Source organism: Cyprinodon tularosa, unplaced genomic scaffold, assembly GCF_016077235.1.
Source record: "Cyprinodon tularosa strain WSP-4 unplaced genomic scaffold, ASM1607723v1 ctg966, whole genome shotgun sequence".
Classification (NCBI taxonomy): Eukaryota; Metazoa; Chordata; class Actinopteri; order Cyprinodontiformes; family Cyprinodontidae; genus Cyprinodon; species Cyprinodon tularosa.
In genome coordinates this window covers 49,489-64,085 of record NW_024039747.1, presented here as the reverse complement: position 1 = coordinate 64,085, position 14,597 = coordinate 49,489, and the positions used below count along the sequence as shown (strand labels likewise).

At 35.1% G+C, this 14,597-nt stretch overlaps 3 protein-coding genes across 4 annotated transcripts; 1 reads left to right on the top strand and 2 right to left on the bottom strand.

Annotated features, from left to right (window-relative positions):
• The first annotated feature begins 1,397 nt into the window (after positions 1-1,397).
• On the top strand, positions 1,398-3,332 carry LOC119776908 (cornifelin homolog). 2 transcript variants are annotated; one of them, XM_038275564.1, is made up of 4 exons: positions 1,398-1,692; positions 2,364-2,513; positions 2,622-2,758; positions 2,950-3,332. In XM_038275564.1, the coding sequence occupies exons 2-4, from the start codon at positions 2,402-2,404 to the stop codon at positions 3,052-3,054; spliced, it is 354 nt and encodes a 117-aa protein (XP_038131492.1). In that variant the 5' UTR covers positions 1,398-1,692; positions 2,364-2,401; the 3' UTR covers positions 3,055-3,332. The 2 variants fall into 2 exon arrangements, with proteins under 2 accessions (XP_038131492.1, XP_038131493.1); XM_038275565.1 differs by lacking the exon at positions 1,398-1,692 and adding an exon at positions 1,709-1,745.
• Positions 3,333-7,613: 4,281 nt separating this feature from the next.
• On the bottom strand, positions 7,614-8,792 carry LOC119776910 (axonemal dynein light intermediate polypeptide 1-like). Its single transcript, XM_038275570.1, has 3 exons — positions 8,616-8,792; positions 8,253-8,417; positions 7,614-8,165 (listed from the first exon to the last, which is right to left on the bottom strand). The coding sequence occupies exons 1-3, from the start codon at positions 8,754-8,756 to the stop codon at positions 8,130-8,132; spliced, it is 342 nt and encodes a 113-aa protein (XP_038131498.1). The 5' UTR covers positions 8,757-8,792; the 3' UTR covers positions 7,614-8,129.
• Positions 8,793-11,019: 2,227 nt separating this feature from the next.
• On the bottom strand, positions 11,020-13,895 carry LOC119776906 (axonemal dynein light intermediate polypeptide 1-like). Its single transcript, XM_038275562.1, has 4 exons — positions 13,648-13,895; positions 12,978-13,084; positions 12,658-12,903; positions 11,020-11,059 (listed from the first exon to the last, which is right to left on the bottom strand). The coding sequence occupies exons 1-4, from the start codon at positions 13,723-13,725 to the stop codon at positions 11,020-11,022; spliced, it is 471 nt and encodes a 156-aa protein (XP_038131490.1). The 5' UTR covers positions 13,726-13,895.
• Between the last annotated feature and the right edge of the window lie 702 nt (positions 13,896-14,597).

Genomic DNA, 14,597 nt, shown 5'->3' with positions numbered 1-14,597 from the left:
CAACGATTAGCCATTTGGGGGGAAATGGTAAATGGCATGTACTTATATAGCGCCTTTATTCAAGTCAGGAGACTTGACCAAAGCGCTTTACACTACATTCATTCACCCATTCACACTCACACACTGATGGTGGCAAGCTACATTGTAGCCACAGCTGCCCTGGGGCTCACTGACAGAAGCGGGGCTGCCGTACACTGGCGCCACCGGGCCCTGGCATTCACGCTCATCATGAGGGGAAAGCAATATTCATTAAGAGCATGTAGGCTTTTCTCTAGCTCAGATCAAGAGAAAGGGCTTTGTATGGTGATCAAGTAGTTTCATCGTACTACAGTTTTTAATTAATTGACATGGAGTTCGTTTTTTTTTTTTACTTTTTTTTCTGCCCAAAGTTAAGCTGACAAACCAATGGAAATGCATACTGAATTGTATACGTATATCTATATATGTATATATAGATATAAATAAAATGGCTTCCATAGTTTTGTAGCTGTTAAATAATTTAGTTAAGGACTTTAATCAAACAAAAGTGTGTTACATCATTCAAACTCAATAGTATAAGTCTTACAAGGCTTCTTTTTCCTTACAGGATGTCCTAATAGTTCTAAAAAAAAAATGCCTTTAAGCGAATGCTCTAAAGCTAAACATGTGATGGTTTTAAGTTTAAATATTAAAATGGTTTCTGTTCAGTATTCGCTCCATCATTTGGCTCAGATAGAAACAAAAAATTATGATACTTAGGCCTCTCTCATCAGATGTCATGGAGGATAGTAGAGCCTACGGTTTATGATAATAACTTTTGATTGTTTTAACAGTATAACAATATATTTATAATATCAAAAGCAAAAACTGTCACCTTAGCCTGACCCACTCAGCTTGAATCTTCAATCCTGAGTGCTTAAGTAGAAATCAGCTGTATTTCTCTTGTATTTTCACTCTTGAAAATAGGGCTTCTTCATTATTTAACACAGTTGGAAGGAACAGACCACTTTATTGTCACAGTAAGGAATTTTGTCAGAACTCCACAGAAGCAAAACCTAACAATGCATACAGAATATATATCACAATAAGGCAATTCAAGCTATTTGCAGATGTGAGATTATCACTGTCTGGCCAATCCCTTAAAATCCCAAAAGAAATGACTGGAGAAAGTAAAATGCAGATGTCCAATCCACAACATGTTGGTGACTGTGTGTTTACTAAATTCCTTGAAAGGTGGGTTTCCTAATAGCTTCTCCACCAAACATAAAACTGGAATAAAAAAAACATACGTTTGCCCTGGCTGTCCTCTGGTCTTGTTGATGCAGGAAGAGAACTATGTAAAGACCACTCCCTCTTTTATAGACCCTCCCATGAAATAATAGTGGAGAGCTTCTTGCAGTATTTCTATTTCCCACTAAACTGTTTTCTAATATGTGTGCTTTCAACAGTTTTCACAAGAATTCATTTATTAAAATAGTTTAGACATAGATTTAGTTGTGCTCATCTGTTGGTGACCTGTATCATTTGAACTGTGACCCCAAGAAGCCTCTTCCAGTTAACTGTTGTTAACTGCTCATTTAGATTCTCCACAGATCTTTCTCATCCTCAGAAAGAGCAGTTTGTTGGTGAACCAGCATTTCACAGCTCGAGATCGTCACAATTTCCTGTGTGGTGTGAAGCTTGTCAGTTGATCAAACGGAGTTCAGACTTCTGGTAAGTGACATGTTTCTTCTCTCTGTCTGCAAGTTAACCTACGAAGCCGTTCGGTAATTAATTTCAACTGTTTAGATTGGATTTTTAAGCTTATTTGATATTTCAAATGTAGACTAAAACTTTCTCATATAATTTGACATACCGTATATTTTACTACCTTGTGATCTGTCCATCTAAATTAAGGTTACATTTAGTGTCTGTGGCTACAAAATTGTAATTATTAAAAGTCCAGTAAAGGTTAGGTGTTGTTGTAGAACTAATGAGCATTATATATATATTATCTGTATATATTTAGAGCATATTTGTTGTTTAAAAATGTATATCTTCAGTTTTTTAGGACATTCAAAATATAAATCTGCAACTGATGTTTTTAAAAAAATAGTTTGAGTATGTAATTGAGTATACAAAGGAATTGCATTTCAGCAAATATATGAAAGCTTTGTTAAAACAAACAATAGGTAATTAGTGAAGGGTTTTGTAAAGTCTGCTCAATCAAAGGTTATATCTAACATTTTTCTGTATTTTGTGAGCACTAAAACTTTGATTAGATGCTTTTCTAAAAAAAGACCCAAATGGTGACATTTAAATGTTTCATAAGCTGTGTTATGATGCATGGAAAGAAATGTTGTCATCTCTTCTTCCACCCACAACAGTCTTTAATCTCTTTCCAGGTTTTTTTACTAGCTGAATTTGAACGTTTCCTGTCCAAATGTCAAACCCAGTGGTCACCAGTCAACCCGGTACAGGAGGCTATGGAACGAACGTACAGACTGGGGAGTGGAGCACAGGCTTGTGTTCCTGCTTTAGTGACTGTTTAGTTTGTGAGTGGAATCTTACAACATATCCATAAAACATGTTTATAGTTTATGATGGTCTGAAAGAAACTGTTTTGCTTGTCAAACTGTCTTAATAGAATGTGGTTTTTTTAGGTGCCCTCGGTTGCTTCTGTCCGATGGCTCTGCACTGTTACACTGCAAACAAGTATGGTGAAAACTGCTGCCTGGGTTGTGTGCCAGGAGGCATGACTGCCATGAGGACTCACATGAGACTGACCTATGGTATTCAGGTAGGAAATTTGCTAAATCTTCTCATGTAAAACAAAGCAGACATTTTGCAAAACCTTCGATCTTAAGAAAGGTTGAGATTTCATAAATAAGGAAACACTAGTTTTCCCTGAGATGATGAAAACTGAGCTTGCATAGATTTCTTAACACAAGTTCCCTATTGTTAACTCTTCTCATCATTATCTAACTGCAGGGCACGGTTTGCAACGACGCCCTCATGACCTTTTTCTGTGGATTCTGTGAAGTATGCAGGATGGCTCGAGAAGTTCGTATCAGGAATGGAGACATTTCATTGTAGATGATGTAGGAAGCCCTGTGCTTGTAGAAATCACTCGTCAGGTTTTAATAACAACAAGAAGGAAGAAGTCATCACTGAAACCTACAGTTCAATGTAATAAGTGTAATTCTGCTCATATTAAAGGTCTGCTCTCTTGTATAGAACCTGCTTTTACCAAATGTATCATTTATATGCATGTCTTGACTGATTTGAACATATCCACAATGTCATGTTTCACTTTATTTGAATATTTTTCAGAAAATGTTTTCTTGTGCAATGATAAAGACATAAAACGTAAATGCTGTATACATATTTTGTTTTGAAATCAACTACTATGAGGGTTTTTTGTATCTAAGAAAATTTCTAGGTAAGTTTACCAATAATTTACTATCACTTCAGAACCCTTAAGAACTATTCAACCTAAACCTGATCATGTCCAACCAAAAGCATTAATCAGCAGGATTATGAAGATGTTGTTCTTTCTCCTCTATTTTTTCTATATCAGGGATTTCGAGACACTTTTTTTAATATATAGATGGATGTTCTAGTTTGACATGGTGAAAGAATTGAGTATGATAATCCAGTTTTCGTACTTTTGTTTTTATTGATATTTAAAATTGTTTATGTTTACTTTCAGTTACTTGTAATTCTATCATTCTCTTGTGGATTGCACGTACAGATTAGGTTAGTCACCGTGACATTGTTAGTGTGTGGACCACACAGATTTGAAAGCTTGATAAGTTGCAAGATAGATGCAGTGCAGTGTTAACCAGAACATTGACTCAGTTTATTGGCCTGGGTTCAGTTGGGGTGATATCTGATCATGTAGCTTCAGTTTAAGTCATCTGACATGAATTAGATCAGAGCCTGAAACAAACGTAGAAGAGGAATAACTAAAATCATAGAGTAAATAATCATCTGCATGAATCACTCGTATTTTTTTTTTTTATTCACACATATATTCAGCATCGTCTCTGATCTTTGCATTCATGCACAAAATTCAGTTTATTATTTCATGTGCATATTGTAAAAAAGGATTTCTGCCTTACAGGTTTCTTCTGCTTTAAGTATCAGACAAAAATAACCAGAGATACATAAATCTGTTTTAATTACATGATTTTGTGTGTTATGAGAAAAAATGTCCCAGACAAGACTGGCATTTGTTAAATGTTTCTAGGCTGCTTCACATGAGACAGGTCATGTTACTCATTTCTTTATTCTAAGAAGTACCGTAATCCGGGTGTAATTAGGACTGCTTGGGGCTGATCAAAAAAATAATGAAGAATGGGTTATTCACCTAAAGATTTAATAAGAGAAGCAATCATATTTCTGCACAGAACCAGTTTCCAGTTTTGTTTGTTCAATTCGGTTAAAAAGCACTTTATCAATCCCAAAGAGAAATTAAATCTTGTAGTATTTATTTATTTTTACAAAGGATTAAACTAGATGGTGATGCCTCTGGAGTGGATCTCCTGTAGCTTTCTGCATTATAGCTGATTTGAAGAAGCTACTGAAAGAAGACACTACATTATTGTATTGTTGTTTGTGGTTGTTTATTCTCTGCAGGCACTTTTACTGATGTGAGATATGCTTGTCTGACAACAAAAGCAAGAACAGTAAGATTGTTACAGGGGAAATACATTTTCAAAGAATTGTTAAATATCACAAATATAAAGATTCAGAGTAGGCAGTTTTTAAAAAGGTTTACTACATATGTATATCTACATATGTAACTCAAATACAATAGCATACTTAATTAAAGCTTATTTATTAGCATAACTGGTTATTAGTGGACTATTTGTGATAAAAAAAAATAAAAATGGGCCTAAGTTCCGAGTCCTCAAAACCAGTTGCGAGTTGGTTAAGGTAAAGCTGTTAGATTTCAATATTTTGAATTTCAAAGGATAAAAATAGTGAATAATAATGGGAGGATGAGAAGTCATATTTTGATGGAAATTGCTTGTAAGTTTACTATCATTAACCTACCATCAGGTTAAGCCATTGGTTTAGAAAAATTAGCTACTGGCTTTGTTAAATGTCTCTTTCCAAACATTTTACACCACTAAATATTGTTTATACTTAATATGAAGTTTAAGAGGAAGTCATTAAATAACAAAATGAGAAGCTATATTGTTTAGTCATCTATAGAAAAAAAAAACTTTATCTGTAAGAACTACAGGATAGTTTGCCTAAGACAGCTTCTGCAGAACCAAAACTAATTGGATTGATTTTGTAAGACAGATAATAATGGAAATGGTTTCACACCTTCACCCATTTCCAGTGTTGTAGGTTAAAGTAAACTCAAAATGACACGTATGAGAGTGATAACTAGATATGCAATGCTGTTGGAGTTACAGTGACTTGCCCTAAAACTTTTACACTTGTGTGCATTTTGTTACATTAAACAACAGAAAAGGAATGTACTTTATTGAATTCAGTGTTTTAGGCAAACACAAACAGCCCATTATTTTAAAATGTAAGGAAATGTGTTCAAAAACACCCATGTAGTCACCAATACCATGACTAATTTAGATTAAGTGCAGAGTGGAAACAAGTCCTGGTACAAACTCTAAACTGAATTTAGGTCTAGAATGGACCACTCTGAAACATGGCTATATTTTCCATTGTAGGTCTGGCTGTATAGTGTCTTTAATAAGTCAATATTGAACCCCCTCCTCAGTTTTAAGCCTTTTTCCTGGGGTTCTCCAGAATTAGGCTTAATTCAGCTTTTAATTCAACCGGCTTGGGCTTCCCTGTCCCTGCTGGAAAAAAAAAGAAAAAAATCGCTGCCACCTGAAGATGCCACTGGGTTATTTTAGTAGGATGGTGTGGATTCAGTTTACCACTACAATTACCTTTTTGTATGCTGAAAAAGGTGTTATTTTAAACTAACTTGTCCAAAGAACTTTTTCTATCTGAATGCCTGTTTCTAAATGTATTCCTTCCTCATTGTATTGTTTAAAATTCTTGAACAATGATCTTGTAAAGCCTCCAAGGAAATCTAGAGAAGCTGTATTCATACAGAGTATTTCACACAGATTGACTTTATTCATTAATTTGGAGAGACCTGGAAGAAAATGATTTCCCCTTTATTTTATTTAGAAATTTAAAAGCACATACTGCTTAATGGAAATAATACCTCACTTAATTTGTAAAATTCTCTAAAATAATTTCCATTCATTGCTCTATGTAAAGATGACTACAGGATAGTACATTAGATGATAAATCTTTGAGGTTTTTTTTTTATCTGATTTTAAGTTAAAAAGCATGTTTGTGAGTTATGTTCCTGAAACATAGTCAAATTATTATTGCTATGAAAATGTGTTGCTGCCAAAAATTTAGTAAAAGTTGTACTTCTCGCTTTGTCATAAGTTTCCCATTATTTTACACTAATTTTAATGCATAAACAGTAGGTGCATAAATGTTTCAGTTGAAGACATTACCTAAAACAAAATCAGGGGCAGGGTACAGAAATGGATAAGCCAGTCTAAAAACAGACTGAAAGACAACTGGAAAACAAAGGGGGAATAAAGCAAATATATATACTTGGTTGTTTTTCAAGAAAAACGATTAAAGGATTTAAAAATGTCAGTATTTTTCAGATTTACTCTATATTGCGCAGGTTCTATAAAGTGGATAGCGATAGTGTTGTTGTCATTAAACTGGTGGAAACAAATAAAATATTTTAAAGGAGATAAGCAGAAAAGACAAATTTGCTATTAAATAGCTTTCTGTCACTTTACGTAAGAGCAATGTGTTTTACGTCCTTACATCACTGCCCTGTGATTGGCTGTCTTCTCCGTGGCCTGGCAACCAGAAGCGGCTTTACCAAACAGACTGGTGTTATGCCGAGAAATGCATGCCTGCCGAGAATTGCATCCCCTCTCGCGGGAGCGCGCGTCGCTCTAAACTCTCGCATATTGATGAGAAAACTGACTCAAATCTGACCGAAGAGGAAACTTTTAAAGATATTCTTAACATTATCACGATTCTTAACCATATAAGCCCTAAAACGGTGGATTTCATTTCGAAGATTATTTACAATAAATACGGTTTTACGCCTTTATTGAGACATACTAGTCGAACGTTTTTCAGTCTATCTCTGATGACAATGTTCTCCGCAGCAGGTTTAAAATCCCTCGATATTTCTTTTAACACCATAATAGCTTAAAGTATGACAAATCAGAGGAACATTATATACAACATTTATTATCGCCCTTAACTATGGAGGACCAACTCTGCCATATTTAAAAATAAATACAGAAATAAATAAATGCTCAATAAATATGTAAGCATACAATTAATTGCCAACAAACATACAATAAACAAATAAATGTAAGTAGAAAATAAATTATACAGTGAGACATAAATGTATATAACTCTTTTAATTAGTTTCTTTATTTATTTGCCTTTGTAATATTTACCTTATTTTTTTTTGTCCTTTACAATCTTCAACTTAATTATTTAATTACTTATACTTAAGTATTTATTTATGTACATGTCATAATATTTTTTTCTGTTTTATTCTTCCTTTGTATTTTTTTACCTTAGTTATTTCTTCGCCGCTGTTTATTTCTGTCTGCCCTTTTTACATTTCTGCCTGTTGTATTTACATTTCTGTATGCATTTCTGTCTCATTATGCAAATGAGGAGGGGGTTATTTTCTAAATGATTTGTGCCACATAAACGGTTTCAGATTTTAAATCATAACCACAAACTTTTGCACCTTTTTATTAGTTTAGTGATTAAACAGTATAAACAGTCCAGCTCTCTGACTCTTGTACATTTGGTGATACACAAAATGTGGAAAAACAAGAACAAGAACAGAAAGGCTCCACCTCAAACTACAGAAAGCCGTGGAGCTTAAAGATCAAAGCACTAGACTGACAGATAACAAACATATAATAGGTTTATAAATCAACCAAATTGGCTACATTCTATTGAAAAGAAACTGGCAAAAACTAAATCCTAAACATCAATGTGGCCATGTTAACTGCTTGAAATATATTTGTGATGCTCTAAAAATAAAATGCAGAATTTTTTGAGACTTGTTCATTTGACAAACTCTGTGAGTCTGCCTTCCTCCTTGTTACGCTTCAATTCTCTGGAGTATTGCTTCCTTCCAGTAGCATCTGCAATCAAAATGTATTTCTATAAATGTTTGGAAATCCTACATGTCACAAAAATGTGTGTATGTGTATATATATACATTTTGTCACCTTTAACTGTTGTATGGTTCTCCTCAAAACCTTGATTTCTTCTTTGTAGTTGCTTTCCAGCACTTCCATCCTGTGAGCTTCACTCTTTATCCTTATATAATTTTCCTCTTGCTGTTCATCCATTTTTTTCAGCAGATCCTGTTTCTCCCTTTCTAGATCTTCAACCTACAAATGTGAAAGACACAGTAGGAAGTCCACAGCTTTCAGTTGCATCTGGAAACAAAGAGTGCTCTCTGCTGGATTTTTAACGAAAATCCAATAACATAGTTTAAGCTAGAAAGGGTTGAAATGATTAAATGCGGCTTATTAACAAGAAAAAAAAAGTTTTATTCATTGTAATAAATTATATACTGATGCCCTTACCCTTTTATTTAAATCCACTGTTTCAATTTCAGATTGTAGCGCCTTTCTGCTGCCATAAAGAATGCAGCTTTCAATCATCTTCTGGTAGGTTTTGATGGTCATTTGACTCTCGTCTCTGACTCTTAGCAGAAGCAGACCCATCTCAGCACAGGTTATGGTGCTCTGCCGGATTAATTCATCTAATGATGATAGAAATTAATACATTGTCAAAGTTATAAGTGATCCAGTCTTGTGTAATTTTGACAAATATGGTCATGTAGATAAAAAATGTAGTAGAAATCTTAGGTTTGAATCTACATACAACATTTACAGGAATTTCATAAGTTTGTCCCATTTAATTTTTAAAGTGATTGTTCCAGGTGGAAAAAATTACAAATTTTTTCCATTTCAGTTTATTATACACTAATACATCTCCAGAAATATTTGAATAAACAATCCTTTCCAAGAGTCAGAGAAACTATGTTCTGTCTGTAGATACTCCCAAGCTTTTCACTGATTACCATTGGTGCTTTAGCTACTTTTCCAGGCATTGTTAATCTAAATTAAAATAGTTTGTACAGTTAGGCACAGACCCAGCTTTTAATCATAGCCTATAACAATTAACCAAATGGTCGGCTTCGGTCAGACGCATCTATTCCTTGCTTCCCGCTTGCTTATATTTTCTTACTTTTTTAGAATTTTGGGAAACAGGCCGAGTCTAATGAAAATAACCACACTGGTAGCTGGTGTGGTGGGATGGTGTTCCACCAGGCCCTCTCTGTGCACCAAGTGTAGCAAGAAGCAAGCCGTTGATTGGTGGGCAGGACAGGTGGCCTTATAGCTGAGCAGGCCTCTACAAGTTGCATCTGTCTTTGTTTTACCTACATGTCAGCTGCCTAAGTGGCTGGTGTGCTTGATCTGCTAATGTGAAATCGTAAGTGCCATCTGTGGCTGGGCTTTGGTGCTATACCTGCCATGTTTTTCTGCAGCATTGCTCTGGTGCAGCGTGCTGGCCCACTTTCCCCCTGGTTAGGCTGTGTTTCAACTCCTGGATAAGCTTCCCGTTTAGATTTTAATTTACAGGTTTACTAATCTGCTTTCTGGTTTAGGGTTGTCTTGGAGCTGCAGCGCTTCGGACGCTGTGCTGTCTTTTTTTGCAGGTGTTTGTTTTGGCCGCTCTCGACAAAACCTGTTGCTGCTTGGACAGGCTGAGCGAGTGGGGCATGACTCCTCTGGCCACATTGAAAGGCCTATGAATTTGGACAGTGACAATTTGTTCCCTTTGAAGTCCTGGAATTTTTGTCTTTTACCCTTTGTTTGCTTATTATTGAAGTTACTAAAGGGTTTGCTTTTATTTTGAGTTACTAATTCATTTCCTTTTGCATTGCATGTTTTGATTTTATTTTATTTTTTTAATAATTTAAATTGCCCTTATTTCCTATGATCTCTTTTCTTTCCAGGGACAGAGTAGTAGGCCTGAAGCCATGTTTTAACAAATGTTTTAAAGAAATTCTTTGATTAAAATATTGCAGACTATTCGGTGTTCTGGTGCATCTTGTTTTAAAAAGTTCCCCCTTTGAGGGTCACACTGGGAAACTCTTGGAGCAAAGCCAAAGAACAAACAATCCGATCCAGATCTGAAAAGACCCCAGACAGTGTTGACGCCAAATCTAGATGACAAAACCTGGCCAAGACTTCAGAGAAACAGGTCTTCTTCAGATGCAAAAAGCAGTTTGTTCCCTAAGCTACTTTTTTGGACAAGGTAAGCTTCTGCAACTAGAAAAATGCAGAAATGTTGAATGTTGGCTGTAGCTTCCAGTCTGAAGCCTCAAATAAGAATGGCAAAGATCCATCCAATCGTGAAGAACTTTGTCGTTCACATAGGAATGATGTTGCTAAGAGGAAGTCAAAATTGCAGGGACATGATTAGAGTTCATAACACTGCAAGACAGACTAATTTTAAAGCGTAATTAAGGGCCCTGTCCCGCCACCTTCAGCAGGAAATAAAATCTTCAGAGTTTCCTACCTGAATAAACTGATCAAATGTGCCTGTTCTACAAGATCAATTGGCTTTATTGATAACATCTTCTGTGAAAAGGGACCCGAATGGAAGAGATGGAATATCTTTGTTTAAAGATCTATGTCAGGAAAATAATTTTAAATCAATTAATTAATTACTCCTCAAAATCTTGATTTTATGTTTCTAACAGACATGGCTGGATAAAAATAATCAGATTTTATTGGAGACTGGGTAGCACCATTTACAAAGGGTCCTACATGGCGAGGATTCATTAATCTGTTTGATTCACTGTCCAAGTACAGGGCCCTTTTCATGTTTCGGAATGTTTAGATGCCCCAGAGTCCAAAAAAAACCTTTTTTTTAATCATTTCTAACTTTTATCTGATATGTGTTGAACATGACAGCTTAATTCTTGTGGAGGACTTTAACGTATGTGTTGACAACCCTGAAGACGGGGGTGCAAAAGAACTGAGGGACATGCTTAAGATTTTTGGATTGACTCAACATGTTAAATAGCTAACACACAATTGAGGAAATATTTCGAATTTTAGAGTTTTAAACATGACTGTTTCTCTACTGATATTGCGCTAGTGGACTTTTTTTTTTATCTGTTTAGCCTACTTTGAAACCGTTTCCCCCTGATCTAAGTATCAAAAGAGATGTTATAAGAATGAATTCTCGTGGACAGTAGTCTCTGTCCAATCTACAGTATAAAAAGGCCAGTAGTGAATTTGCAAACGTCATTACTTGGAAAATTTACGGTATAAGAAAAAGCAGTCTGTCCACCAGCATCAACTCCAGTGCCAATACTGACTCTATTTCAGAAAACTCAGTTAAAATGCTCCAATTCCGCCTAATAAATGTAAGAGTTAGGAAATTGTTCAGCGGCTAAGCTCCTCCTGCTGCTGTCTTGATATTTTACCCACAGGATTTAAGAAGGTTAAACCTGTTTTAGATTCTGATTTGATTCAAATCATAAACACATCCCTTATGTCAAGTGTTTTCCCCAAGGCATAAAAACAGCAATTATCAAACCTTTATCGAAAAAGAGAAGCGCGGATAAATGAATCCCGCAGAACTACAGACCCATCTCAAACCTCCTCTTTATCGGTAAAATGAAAATTGAAAAAGTTGTTTCAACAATTAAATCCTTTAATAATGACCAGCTGCCTAAACATCTTCCAGTCAGGTTTCCATGCCAACCACAGTACAGAGACTGCCCTGATTAATGTGTTCAATAACATCTGTATAAACTCAAGACTGGAAGACCCACAGTGCTGATTTGCTATTTTCTCTATAGATCATTTAGCTTTTCCTGAAATTTTCAACTGCATATTTCAGTCATGCTCAAAGGCATTGACTTTGGAACAGACATTCTTTTTTAGTCAGAAACACTCCAGTTCACGTAGGCTATGAAGACTCATGTAGGCCTTTTAAAGGCTTGAACCTTGATGGTTCCCAAACATCTAAACAATTTCCCTTCAATCTGATTTTGAATGTTTGTGTCAGATGACTGAAACTTGGGAGAAAACTGAGCAATGAAATAAGACAATGTTTCATAACTAGTTGTAGAAGGCTAACAAACTTTCTGAATAGCCTGCCTAAAATCAAGAGTATTCTTTTAAAATCTGGATTCATCCAAGGAAAACTCACAAGTTAAAATTAATGCTACATTTTTTTCCCCCATACCTTTGGTCAGTTGTACATAATGATGCAAGAAGCTTGATGACTTTAAAAAGTGTGTAAGCAAGCTTGCTACACTACTGTTATTCAAATATTAGTGGATATATATATATATATATATATATATATATATATATATATATATATATATATATATATATATATATATATATGTATATATATATATATATATATATATATATATATATATAAAGATTTTTGTATAGTTAACAGGAAAAAACAGAAACAAATTCCAGCTGCATTATTTGATCAGTTATTTAAATTACAGTGGCTGTGTAACCCTTCCAACTCAAGAGTGCTTCAGTTGCTCCAACAAAGAGCCAAAAATATAAAAATGACTGGTGTAGCAATGTAAACTTCTCATTAGAAGTGTATGATGGTGGGTATATTGATTGCATCCCCAGCAAGTCCTTACCAAAACACTGAGAATAAAGCTGTCTGCGGATGTGACAGATGCCTGTAAGCCTGGCCTGTCTCTGCTGCAGCTTTGTATCCAGCTTTTCCTTCAGTTGGATAACATCTGCTCTTGTAGACGGAGCAGTAGATACCTTCTGCACCCAAAGCTGGTTTCCGTCCATCCATTCCCTGCAACATTAATGGTTGAGAATAAATTGTTTGAAATAAATAGGACAGTTTACTAAATAAGAACATGGGCATACCTGGGTGGAAAAATGGCTTCCAGGACCTCCTTGGTTTCCTTATTGTCTTCACTCGTTGCAGGTTTTGATTTAGAAGGTGGAGTAGCTGGTTGGAAATCTGATGGCTGCTGAGGGATTGTTGTCCAGAGAATACCAGATAACAGAAAAGTTATGTGAAAATGTACCAGTTGAATCTAAACATGCACCTAAGAGCACTTTAGATTTAAATTTTTTGCAGTGTAAGGTTTCCAAAGGGTGGTGGTTTAAAGTCCTGAATCCAAGCAAATGAAAACGTTGGTGGAAGGAAAGTGTGGTGTGTAAAATATATACAAGTACAGTCTGGATATCCTTATGAAGAAAACCTCTCATCAAAGACTGAATCCAGAATAAGAGCTAATTTTTTTTTTCTTTTCCCCTTTGGGTGAAGACACTCCTTAAGCAATCAACTTAGAAACTATTTATTCTTCCTTGAAAAAATTACTATTTAAATTAATTAAGTATACTTGGAGGCCTAATTGAATTATTATTATTTATTTATTTTAATTTTTTTAACCACATAGGCCTACATTTTTGGTTATATTGGAATTTATTTTAACGCACATATCTACTATGTTGTGGTGGTCCTGCCGCATAAATCTTGGTCCAAATAATGTACAAACCTACCATTTCAATGTGACTGCAGCAAACTCACCTTTGGAGATTTAGTCTCTGAATTCTTGATCAACATCGGATTATTGTATTTAAGAAGAGAATCGGATGTAGGAATCATTTTTCACTTCCCTTTTTTTAACACAAAGGAAAAATAAAATAAGTTTTGCCCGCAGACACCGAAACTTATTTACTCGTTGAAGTTTGTTGTAACTGTCGTCATGGTAACGGTGTCCAGACGTTCCTAACGTCTTTTAAATGGCATGGCTGAAAGAAGCACTTAAGCTGTAATTAAATTATCAATATAAGAACCCAATATATGATCTTTTTTGATGAAGGGTTATTTTTTCAAAACACACAAAAAACGGTATGTCAGCTAGTTCGGCAAATCGTGATTGGAAATCTGGAAAAAAATATTACATTGAATTTATTTTAATTGAAATTTTGACTCAGTAGCCACCTAACGTTCACTTATAACACCCTTTAATATTTTTACAGCTAACAAGAACTATACATTATACTTATTAAGAAGTAAAACAACAGCACTTTAGATGCTATATGGCCAATTTGAAGGTGCAACGTCAAAAGTAGCGGAACTTTAAAAAAAGGCAAAGATTCCGCCGAGATCCATTTTCTGTGTACCACAGGAACAATTAAGGGTGATAAAAATGTTGTATATAATGTTCCTCTGATTTGTCATACTTTAAGCTATTATAGTGTTAAAAGAAATATCGGGGAATTTTCAACCTGCTGCGGAGAACATTTTCATCAGAGACACACTGAAAAACGTTCGACTAGTATGTCTCAATAAAGGTGTCAAACCGTATTTATTTAAATAATCTGCGAAATAAAATCCACCGTTTTAGGGCTTATATGGTTAAGAAACGTGATAATGCAAAGTATATCTTTAACAGTTTCCTCGTCTTCAGTCAGTTTTCTCGAGAGTTTTGCGAGAGTTTAGAGTGATGCGCGCTCCCGCGAGAAGGGACGCAA